The following is a 12,295-nucleotide window of genomic DNA, read 5'->3' on the forward strand; positions in this document are numbered from 1 at the left end:
CTTGTGAAGATTTCCATTGTGGTTGATTGTGACTCAGTTTCTATTTCCCCCCCTCTGACTCAAGGATTTCACCATGTTAAGAGTTTGCCAACGGCCTGATGGAGACTGGCAGTTCCCTTGAGCTGGCAGATCCCCAAGTTCCTCACCACGTTGTGCCAGCCCTAGAGACGGGCAGAGTCAAAGCATCCCCAGTGCCACAGCAGATCTGTCCCAGTTGTTCTCACATGGCTGTTTGTCAGGCACTGGGCAGCTCGATGCAGCTTGGGTAGGACAAAGCAGATCAGTTTGGACAGAGCAGGTGAGGGGCACAGTAACATTAGCATCATACAGCAGTCATTTAAGATATGCATGCAGGGCTAATTTTAAACATTGGTTTCCTGAAGCTTCTAAGAAGTGGAAGTGGTTAAACTCAAGACCAGGTTTCTCAGCTTAACTGGTATATGAACCTTCTCATTTATAGGTTTGTGCTCTAAACAGCTAATCACTGCCACAATGACATCTTCAACCTCTGCCCAGCATCCAGCAGCTGAGAATGCCCGCAGAATCACACTCGGACAAGTTAACCAGGTAATTATCTCTCCCACTTACCTTCACTGCTTTCTCCTCACAAAGCAATGCTTTCTTCCACCAAATCAAAGCTCTCTGAGTACATTTAAGTAAGAAGAATTTAGCCTAATGGAGTAGGGCTTTCATCCTGAGGAGTTCTGTTAGCTTTCACTATCAGATCAATGATTTATGAACATTTTAAAGGGGGAGGAGGGGAAAAAGCAGTTAAAACTGGCCATACAAGAAATTGTATAATGCATATTTTTGTGCTGAACCTGTACTTGAAGTGTTCCACACAGCATTCCTCCTAGTGCTGGACTATTTGTGACAGTTGTATTGAAGCTTTGTAAACTTGTATGCTGAACTTTGTCTAGCCTGCAGTGCAGCCCCATGTCTTTTTTGGAGTCAACTTAGGTAAGTATTGAACATGTAGTGCTCCCATTATTGACTATTCCTAGAGCATCCCTGGAACAAAAAGTAGTTGTAGCTGTGAGCCAAGGCCAACATGGCAGGTGTGTGGTTTGAGTATGGCTCAACACCATGTTGACAGCCAGTCAGAGAAGAGAAATCTGCAAACAATAACAGTAGAAATCCGGTCTAAAAATCAGAAACGTTTCTCCAAGACAGGCATCCAACCTTCCTGAGCCTATTAATTGGAAAAAGTGTCTCCACAATATGAGGGGATGTGGTAGGAGCGGAAATAAGCTGATGGGAAGTTGAAAGATCCTCCCATTTAAGGCTTAATTTAGAACCCATTTGAGGCTTAATTTAGAAGCTTTGAAATGTAGCCAAGTCCTGTGCAGAATTGATGTCTATGCTTATTTATCCAACTCACTCTGCATGGAAAAATAAGTAAATAGAATAAGTAAATAGGCTCTGATATTAGTAGCAAAATATTGATTGTCAACACACAGTGTTCTAGGCAGTGCAGAATAAACACTTCCATTTTGGCTGTACAGTAGTAGCTAAGGGCCCATTTTAAAATGATCAAGCTAACTAGGTTACTTCTTTAATCAGAAAGAGATGTATAAGAAGTTATTTCAAAATCCATTTGAGAGCGGTCATTAGAGAAATGAATGAATGTAAACACGTAATTTCATCTTATTAAAAAACATGTGCTGATACAAGCACTTATTTCGGTTGTGCTGAGCTTTTTCCTACTGAAAAAGCTGTTCTTGAGAAAGAGACTTGGGGCTGGACACAAGCTGTGCTGTTGAAGCTTGAAAATGCATTTAACAAAAATAGTAATGAGAAAACAGGCAGACCAGACACATTCACAGAGGAGATTATTTTTTTACAATATTAGAAAACAGTGGAACAAATACCTTGCCAAGATACTGTCAGATAGCTGCGTGACAAGCAACCAAAACCTGCTCTTACCTTGTGCAGGAAAATGATGCTGCAGCTCAGGCTGTCTCTCGAGGAGATGTTGCAGGGTTGCAAGCAGGCTCTCCTCCTTGGGAAAGGAAGTGGGGATTGCAATTGCATTTATATAGGCAGAAAGGAGGGATGGGCATGAGACACAGGTGAACCCACCTAACATTGATAGGTAAGGGCCTCTACTACCTAGCTTGGCTTGCATGCCTTGAGAAAGCATAAGCCTTGTCAAAGGGGAAACAGCAATGAACATCGTGTGCTGAGGACTGGACTTTCTGTCCTGTGACAGATTGAAATACCTTGCCGTAGTAGCATCTGATAGACAAGGAGAACGGAGGAACAGATTTAGTGTGGGAAACATGTGCATTAGTATACAATATTGTACACAATTGTGTAGCATTTAGAGAACAGTGAGGGCTTTCTGACATTTTTAGGGAACACGAGGCATCAGATCATGTGGTGGCACTCTCCTAGGCATTGTTAAAATTCTTGTGAAGTAGATGAAATAGCAACATAGGGGGGAAGTAGCTATTTAAAACTTGCGGCTGTTTTATATAGCATCATCTGTCTCATCGGCTACTCAAAGCTGCTTGGGTGTGTGGGTGAAACCTAAAGGGGTTGTGGAGCAGTTGCATCGTTCCCAGGGTGCTTTATATAATAAAGATTTTGGTTGATGAGTGAGATCAACAGAAAATACAGGTTCTGATCCTTGGTGTTAATTAACCACACCTTGTGTTTAATGCAGTCTTATTATGATGTGCCTATTCATGGATCCTAATAAATACGTACTCCCTAAGGTCTATACAGAGCAGACCCGATTTGTTCACTGCACTAATTGAGAAAATTCAGGCATGCTGCTCTTGAAGTGGCAATCTGAATGCACCATCATTGCTCTTAAATATATGACTCAGTACATTTGGTTAGTCACTGCCTAAGACTCCATACCAAGGGTCTGAGTTTCCAAACTTCCCTCACAGGATGAATGACATCAAAGTTAATGGGACAATGTGAGTGATTAAAGCCTTTAGAGCTGGCTGCCCAAATTCCTTGGCTTTTTTTGTCTTGCGCTTGGGTCAGAATGATTGTGCTGATTTTCAGTCCTTCTAACTTCTTTTTAAGCATTTGTCCGTGCAGATTACTTCTAAAAAAGAATACCAGCCTTCAGCAGGTTAGCCTGAGGCAAGCAGTGTTTCCCCACGACCTCCAACTCATATGACCTCCAACTCATATCACGGTTGTCAGCTCTCTGCTTGGTGTGACAGGTTGACTTGGGCAACTTGGGTTTGTTAGCTGTGATCTGCAGGCACGCGTGCCAGGGTGACCTGCTTTCTCTCAGCAGGGCACTGCTTCATGTCATTCAAACAAAACTCTGTGCTTTGTGTTTTAGGTGCGACCCAAACTGCCGCTTCTGAAGATTCTGCAGGCTGCAGGTGCCCAAGGTGAAACCTTCACGCTGAAGGAGGTGGGCTCAGTTTCTAGGCACTGAATCTGTGCCTGTCCCTGGTTGTTTGGGAGATGGCTCTTTATGGGGAAGGGGTGGGACTGGCTATTAATTTTTCTGTACTTTGAAGCCTGCAAAATAGGGATACCTTACCCGTAGGGCTGTTGTGATTTGGTTGATCGTAAATTGTCTTGAGAGCCCCTGGAGGAATTGGAATAGGAGTGTGAAATATTAAAGAAAATTATTTATCCTGGAAAGTTAGAAACCTCTTTAGAGAAAGGAGAGATGGGATAGCCACATTCCTGAGAGCGTGTAGGAGATTCTTTCAATTGTCTTGCTCTCTGCTCAGTGCATGAAAGCCTTAAAAATTGAATTCTAGTTGATATTTTTCTTTAACTTTCCTTTGAAATGGCTTGTCAGCTAAACCTAAGAGACCCTGTGAATTAATTTATTTTAAGATTAAAATGCAGTATGTGTACTAGATTAAAAAAATGACACTGACTGTGATTTACAAGAGTATCCTGTCTGCAAAGAATTAAATGCAGTGGTTTTTCATTATGAATGTGTCAAATATTCCTGCAGAGCCCTGTGACTTATTTTAAACACTTATGCATTTAAATAACTTATTTAGCTTCTAAAAATTTTTGCGAAAACAAATTGAATGGTTTAAATGGGGGGAGGTGAGTGTTAAATGCGGGTTACTTGTATAGATTAACATTTTAACTCAGTTAAGTCAGTTTTTTCTGCAGTGAATGGAGTACTGTTAACAACTTCTTGGTGACACTGTCATTCAGGAGGGTCACTTTGGTGGGTAATGGGGGGTGGAACCTGCCTATATTATGCTTAACGCACTTTGCTTTCTCCTCTTGTACTCTGGATTCCTCACTGTAGCTGGCAGTGTCCGCTAGCTCTCAGAGGATGTTTCCTCTCCATCCTTCTTTGTGATACTAATGCACTTATTTTTGCAGCTTGCAAACTGTCTTCTGAGGGACAGCACTGTAACTTGTGGTCATCCTTTAGTAATAGCTTGTTCTTTTAACTGGGATACCTTCTGCCTCCTCCCCACCCGTTTCCTTCTCATCTTTACTCTGAGTTGAACAGCAGCAGTCTCCATCTGCAGCCCTCACTGAGGGAGCCTGCCCAGATAAAAGTGTTATCGCCCATGTCATGTTTCATTTTAATGTGAGGTAGCAGGGTGACTTCTGTTTATCCATCTTTGACTCAGTTTTCCTTCTTGTCAAGGGCTAATAGTTACAAACCTTATAGCAGTATGGTAAAGCATAACTCTCCCTTGGTTGGGAGGCACCGATGAATTGCAGATATGCATAATAAGCAGGTACTATTTGACTCGCACTGTATAGGGTAGCAGGAGGCAAGTATCATAAACGAAAGCAAATTTTCAGGGGTTTTGGTGGTTTGGTTTCAACTGCAGATATGGCTAATGTTATGTTATGTATCCACAGGTTATGCATTACCTAGGACAGTATATAATGGTGAGGCAGCTATATGACAAAAGACAGCAGCACATGGTCTATTGTGGAGGAGATCAGCTAGGAGAACTGCTGGGACTGGAGAGCTTCTCTGTAAAAGATCCAAGGTAGGAAAAAGTGACCTTTAACTTATGTGGTATTGTAGAGGTTGCCGAGACAGGAGACTCTTTGCGTCACTGTTTCTGTTCGCTGTCACGTAAACCTGCGTGAATACCAAGTGCCCTGCTCAGTGGCTTATTGGTAATGCCTTTAACAAGTTTGAGTTTAGCTCCTTTGTTCTGAAGAGCCAGTTCTGAATGGTCCGGGCAGTGAGCTGCTTGAGGTGACATCTTTTCCCTCTTTTATTTCTGCATCTTCTCAGGCCCTTGACCTCACACTTAAGCGAAAATCTGCATCCTTCAGTTAAGTTCTGAGCTAGACTTCTCTGAAGCAAGCATTTAGGAGCGGCAAGAAAAACTCACTGCAGTTTCCAGTGTCTCTCTGCATAATAAAAGATAATTTCTGTCCCTGGTTTAAAGGGTAATGCTGTTTGGTTTCGTGAGTATACTCAACTGTCGCCTTCTTTCCCACAGCCCAGTCTATGACATGTTGAAACGGAACCTGACTTCTGCTGCAATGGCAGGTAGGTTTGTCACAGTATGGGCAAGTATATTCAATATAGTGTTGATGTAACTTGGGTAAGTAATGATATTCAGAAAAGAGAAATGTTTCTGAAGTTGGAACAAACTGTTAATGAAGGCTTTGACAAGACAATCTCTTTGAGTATGTGTCTTCTTTGTGTGTCCACCATCAGTAGCTGTGATATGAAATCAGTTAGCTGTTTGAGTAACGTGGCTGCCTATAACCAGCGGCCAACCCTCAGAGCAGCAGACACTCTCTGTCTGGAAGCACACTGACGGAGCTAAATACTGTGGATGTACAAATCAACGTGGCTGAAGTATCGCATCCAAATCATTATTGATTTCTCAGTCTTTTCGCAGTTTTATAGCATGCTGCGACTTCTCATCACATAAAATACTCTCATTGAATAAAATTTCACCTCGCTTTATACTTTTGTAGTCTTGAGACTGAATATAAGAGTGCTCAAAACCCAGCCTAGTTCTGAAAGCCAAAGAGGTCTGGACTTCAATCAAACACTTGAACCTTTAAAGGTCATTGTTACTTTCCCAGCTCATAAGAGAAATCAAATCTATCTATGTCAAAAGTCCTTCAGTCATAAGTTAAAATTTATTCTTAAATTAACCTCAGCTGATGGCTTCCTTGCAGCCAGTTTCCATTGTACGGCTGGTAATCTTCATTTGAAAAAAAGCTTCTGATAAAACTGCAAGTGTGCAAATCATGCGGGAGCTGCACCGGGAGAGTTGTGGAGTCTTGTGCTGTACTTCCTGGGGTCTCTAAGCAAATAATATGGACTTAGTTCTTCATAAAGGCTTAGTCTATTTTTGCACACATACATAAAAGCTTGTGCAAATTTAGAAACTGTTTGAGAAAACATGGCCCTAAACTGCTTAGTCCTCTGCTTTGAGCCATGTATTAGTGCCTCTGAGGTCCCACTCCTTTCTCTATTTATATAGAAGAATCTTCCTAAGCGGACTCTCGTCTAAACACGTTACCTACAGAATAACTGTGTGAGTGCTGTTTCCCTCGCTGGTGATGCCCTGGCCTCTTCCTAATAGGCAGTGTATGTGGAGAGCAGAGGATCCCAGAGAAACACTCCTGTGCTGCCCTGTCCCCTTCTACTTGGTGTGTGCATGTGGCTGTGTGTGTGTGCCTGGGTGTGCATGTATGATCCAGTCATGGTGTAACTATTTTTAAACCTGCCAAAGGAAATACTCTTCCTTTAGGGAGACAATCACTGAGTTATACCACCGTGTCTGCATGTGTGTATGTGTGACTATAAAACGAAACAAGCTTGGCAGACCACACCTTTGACGAATACATGGTAAGGATGACTCTAGGTATTGTTTTTCCTTCATTGCAACATAGGAATAACTAGAAGTGCCGTAGGGCTTAAAGAGGTCTTCATGTTTCATGTTTTGTAATAGCCGCTCGTATTCATTAGCCAAATCAGTGCTTATCAGCACATCATTTTGCAGATTATCTCAGCCACTTCTTTAAAGTACTCTGTAGAAAGAAAAGTGACTGCAGTGCATCTTGGTAATAAAGACTAAGCTCTTACATACTGCTCTTTATTGGGTGGTGTCCTTACTTGGCTAGCTTTCACTCTAAGTATGAGGTGTTTTTAGGAATACCTCACTTTAAGAACATTTTGTTTTCAGTTCCTAGTATATGTTGGCTTGGAAAAAGGAAGCCTTCCAGAAGTGGAGTGTCTTTTCACACAGTGTTTAAGGCTAGTTTGCATCATTTATAAAGTGTTAGAAGAGTAAGTCTTTACCTCTTCTAATGTCCCTGCAGAGCCAAAACAATTGTGGCTGAGCCAATTGGCTTCTGTTTTCCTTCAGGTATTAAATAATGAGTGACTGCAGAAGCTGTAGGGTGATAAAAGGGAAGAAAAGAAAGCTGAACTAATGCATGGAGGGCAAAGAATATGGGACAGAGCCATGTCATTTTGTGGTCCTGTGTTTTGGTCCATTTTATGGACCACTTTGTGATCCACTTTTCTGCCTATAGCAGCAGCAGTATCTTCCTGTCAGTGCCATGATTCATGATGTGAGTCGGACTGTTCATGTCTCCCTGACATTCAGCAGGGAATTTCTCTGCTAAATTGAAAAGGGAGCAAGCAGGAGCCATCCTTGCATCTTTTGTTCTCTAGCAAGTCATTCTGTTTAAAGGGTAGACTTCCTAAGTGCAGCTCTCCTATTACGTAGAAAGGTTTCTGTTAATTTGATTGATCTTGCTATTTAGGTTGGCCTTTTAATTAACTCTTGGAGCCAGCATAATTGTCTGGATTAAATTGTGTTATGGATATGTACAGAGTTATCCGGGAAAGAGCTTGCTGTGCATGGAATTTTCCCTTCTTTAGTCTAGTCATTGTTCTTCATGTCCACACCCTTTAAGAGGGGCGTTTTTCCTGACTCAGCCAAAGCTGAAAGAGATGGTGTCCTCAGATATTTATAAATATCTTACTCTTCTCTGTTCACCTTCTTCAGCATGGATCTGATCCAGCCTTGAAATGAGAGTCCCTACCCTCTGCTATTGCTCTGGGTTTCTGCCTCCACGCGGACCTCGTGTGTAAAGGACCTAAAACTTGCGATGGCAGGACAACCTGTAGGAAAAAGAATAGTTTTTCACATTGGGAAGAAGGTTCTTACATGCTGTGAGGTTTCATCAAGCTTCATCTCCGAGAAGGCACAGACTCTGTATTCCATAGGCTAATGCCTCTATATGTACCTTGCAAAGCCTAAGGAATACTGGAGTAATGCCTCTAGGAAATGGCCAGCTTTATAAGGAAGAAAGGGCTCTGTTTCTCTTAAAGGGTTACTTAGAGGTCTGCCAAGCCTGGTTCGTTGGTTGCTTGCTGAAGACCCTCTGTGTTGTGAGAATGGTTATTACCAGGGAAGGTTTTTTCTTTTGTTTTACCTGCCATCTAGATGCTGCACAGAATCTCGCAAAGGAACAGAGCGTCGATAAGCCAAGCCAAGACCAGCTGAAGGTAAACCCACTGCCTGGTGGTTTCTTTTGTTGTACAGAGTGCCCCTTCTCTGTACCTGTGCATGGTGGACTGCCAGAACTTTGTGCTGCTTGGCTGCCAGGTCCTCACCTTCCTGAAAAGTTCTTGGAGTCCACAAAGCAGGGACAGAGTGACCCTTCTCTGTTCTCTTCATAACAGAGTACCAGTCTCTGAGCGCGTTTCTCTGGGGTGTAGCACTTCTAGTCCTCAGTTCCTCCAGCGTGCTCTGTATTTTCATGTCTTTCCCCCCTCTCTCCCATCCCCTCTCTGAGTAGGAATTGCCAAATAATTAAGCTTTCTAAAATGTGTGAACAAGTTTTGTGTTTAGTAGGATTGTTTTCAGAAGCTTTCAGGCAGAATCTGAAACCTAGGAAAAATCTTTGCACATTCAGACTTGTTTCGAGGTATATTTTGGGATTAAGGTAGTCTGATCCGGGAGGTGTCTGTTTGCATTGGGGGCCAGAGTCACAAAGATCACAGTATTACTGCATTAAAGATGGCAACTTTTGGACTTTTGCCAATCTTAAGATTTTTCCTAGGTTGCAGGTATATTGTTTGTGCTGATTACAGATGCATTAGCCGCCTTAAAGGGTTAATAGTGTGTAGTTTTGGTTCAGAAGCTTTTATTTCTCTTTATAACTTCTTGGTCTTGTACTGCAGCTGGTGACTCGGAATGGAAGTGCTACATCCCCTTGTCCCTATAAGCTCTGATGGACTAACATCTGTTTTTTCCTTCCTTCATGCAGTTTAGCCGGCAAGAAGGTTCTGACACTGGCATCATGGAGGGTGAAAGCAATGCTTCTGCTTTGTCTACCTCAGAGCAAAAATGTGAGAATTACGAAGGTGAGTGCCAGCTTTTCTGCACTAACACAATGTGTACAAGCTCTTCTGCTCCTTCTCCAGTGTGACACGTTGATCTCTGCATCAGCAAAATGCTGGAGGAGGGTGTTGGGAGACTAATAAAAACCTGTTGTGGAATATAATCTTTAAAAATCAACGTTTTATGCTAAGGAGTGAGAGAACTGCAAATGTTCGCCAAAGGTATTTTATGATAGACGTGTTTTCTAGCTTGGATATTTGGTCTCATAAATAAACAAACACTTTGAATAAAATGGCAGGTTAAGCCCCAAAAGCACATCTATCACTAAACAATGCCATGAAAAATCTTACAGACCTTGCTGAAGGGTATTTTAAATGCTGAAATTATACTTGTATCTATTTATCTTCCCAAGGGACTCTCTCCTCTGATTACATAGGACACAGGCTGAGCCGTCTGCGGTCATTACCTGCAAAGCAATCAGGGAACTGAATAACAATGGAATTTTTTTTCTATCCAGCTTAAGTGTAATACAGCTCCTTCATATTTAGACATTTCCTTTGTTTTAATGTTTGGGGGTTTCCTGCTGGTTCACTCATATGGATTTCTGATGTTACGGAAGCAATTTTCCTGTTTTTCTACTTTCTATTCTCACGTCATCCTCATATCAAGGAACCTAATTTGTAAAACCAAATCTTCTTTGCAAGTGTGGGTATTTCCAGATCAAATGAGAGTGGTAGATATTTTCCTGCATGTAGAAAAGAGGTAGAAACAGTCCTTGTCTGTGCCTTTGAAACTCTTGGCACTGAAGAGAGAGGGATTCAAGGTTATCTTGAAATTCAGACCACTGAGTTTAGGATCATAGACTAAACTGCACGGGCTAAAAAGGAGGCTGAAGCATGGGATTATGGAGGATGGATTCTTACCTTCCTGCTTCCTACTTTGAGCCTGGTTTGGGAATTCAGGAGCTCCCATCACTGGAAATTTGAACTAAATTCAAACCAGTTCTTTCTGCATCTTAAGTCACTCAAGAAATCTACTCAGTGTTGACTTCGTTAGAGCTCTGAAAGAAGTGTTTGTGTTTCTGTATTGAGTCTTAAAAGTAAGGTAAAGCTAAAGAGAACCTGTGCCGTTATAGAAACACTGGGAACACTGGGATGCCTGTCTGACCTCTGATGACTGTGCAGTGACTATTTTGCCAGGTTCACTTGGGTAGATACACGAGTACTGATGTGTGGCAGATCTAACATCCCAGTACACTCATACAAACCCCAAAGCTCTTAGCAGTAACTGGCTGTAAGAAGGAGCAAGAAAGGTTTCTAAAATCAGATGGGGCCAAATTTTTCTCTGCTAGTCTCTTAAATAATGTAGGTGTGGCATGACTTAGATTCTACTTGGCTCTTACAGACAAAGACTTAATAGAAAACCTCTCTAAAAGCAAGAAGCCTAAACTGGACCTAGTGTTTGAGGAATGGGATGTAGCTGGTCTTCCATGGTGGTTTTTAGGCAACCTCAGAAGCAATTACAAGTCCAGAAGTAATGGATCAACAGATATTCAGACTAACCAGGTGTGTAGACATTTTAAATAGGTGCGCTGTATTCTCTTCCTCTCCTCTCTTGGGTTCCAAGTAAATAAAATATTTTTGTTCTTTCTTTCCCCTTCCCACTCCAGGATTTTCAGCCTCTCCCTTGTGTGTTCCTGTCCCAGCCTTTCACATCAGGTGGTTGGTTACCTTTAGTGTTCTTAAATAAACTAGGCGCTCTCTGAAGGCTGTGTTCAGCCGTTGGAGGTCCTTCTGCACTCCAGAGCATTGGTTGTATTTCAGGAGTTGCCCCTCTTCTGGGTTGAAAGTTGTTACGCGGTGCGGATGGCTGTAGCGTGGTGGCCAGCTAGCAAGGGGAATGAGCATAGCGCTGCTTGCAAAAAGGGGTGTCTTTGTGAGAGTAGTGAGCTGCCCCTTTCTCTCCCAGAGGTGACTGGAGAAGCTGCCCAGGGCTGAGAAGGCTGTTAGTGAGGAAGAGGGGAAGAGGCATTCGCTGTGGCCATGGCTGCAGTGCTGGTACTTCTGCTGCTGATAACCTGAGCTCTAAGTGGTCTCTCCTGTTTCTTTTCCAACAGGACATAGACACTGCCGTCGTTTCGGATACTACTGATGACTTGTGGTTCCTCAACGAATGCCCGTCGGATCAGAGCAGTGCTGCAGTCAAGGTGGAAACGGTTGACTGCGAGGAAGTGAAAGAAGGTGACAAAAAGGTACCTCCTCAAACAGCCATAGTGCGTGTGTTCCACAGGTTGGCCTTGTTTCATTGATCTCATGGTGCTGTGCTGGTTTTGGAGGAGCTAGATGTATAACCATCCAGAGTTTAAACTGTGTTTAGAAAAGTTTGTCACTGTTCCATACGTGGGGTGATAGCTTTCCTGTGTAGTCAATCTGCTTGGGTTTTGGTTGAAGTTAGTGTATTTTCAAGGCACAAAATTAATTTAAAATTAGTTAAAACTCCAGCAGCAACTTTACTATATTTCTAGCCAATATCTGCAGGACTAATAAATGAAAAGACTTGAAGAGGAAAATCTCAGTTTACATTGTGTTAGCATTCAGTGTAAGATGGGCTGGCCTGAGTCTGTTATCTGAGGTGGTAGTAAGATTGGTCACAAGAGTAATTAGTCAAATCTGTCTTAAAAGGATTGAGTTCATGATTTCTTCCATGGAAAATAGTAGAACTGCTCAGCTGTTTATGTGTTTATATTTGTATGATTCTTGTGTGCAACAGGGGGAGATGTGAGTTGACTACAGGCAAATACGACTGTAAATCAGCCCAGCAACAGTTATCAACATTCTGGAATAGATACAGTACATAAAATGGCTTTTCATGCACTTCTAGAAATGCCTTAATTCTCATGGCGATGATGTAGTCATTTTAGTTTTGGTGTACAGTGCCAGGCACATCATAAATACAGATTACTGTGCCCCTCTAACAGCGCATCCACTCTT

At 42.3% G+C, this 12,295-nt stretch overlaps 1 protein-coding gene across 1 annotated transcript in view; it reads left to right on the forward strand.

Annotated features, from left to right (window-relative positions):
- The first annotated feature begins 492 nt into the window (after positions 1-492).
- The window catches only part of MDM4 (MDM4, p53 regulator), a 14,229-nt gene continuing 2,426 nt past the window's right edge, over positions 493-12,295 (forward strand). Inside the window, 10 exon segments of the mRNA XM_009578836.1 lie at positions 493-567; positions 3,311-3,385; positions 4,828-4,961; positions 5,427-5,476; positions 8,406-8,467; positions 9,232-9,328; positions 10,710-10,870; positions 10,975-10,992; positions 10,994-11,026; positions 11,422-11,556. Of these exon segments, the coding sequence (XP_009577131.1) occupies positions 493-567; positions 3,311-3,385; positions 4,828-4,961; positions 5,427-5,476; positions 8,406-8,467; positions 9,232-9,328; positions 10,710-10,870; positions 10,975-10,992; positions 10,994-11,026; positions 11,422-11,556 (840 nt within the window).

This window comes from Fulmarus glacialis, unplaced genomic scaffold (genome assembly GCF_000690835.1).
Source record: "Fulmarus glacialis isolate BGI_N327 unplaced genomic scaffold, ASM69083v1 scaffold18505, whole genome shotgun sequence".
Taxonomy (NCBI): Eukaryota; Metazoa; Chordata; class Aves; order Procellariiformes; family Procellariidae; genus Fulmarus; species Fulmarus glacialis.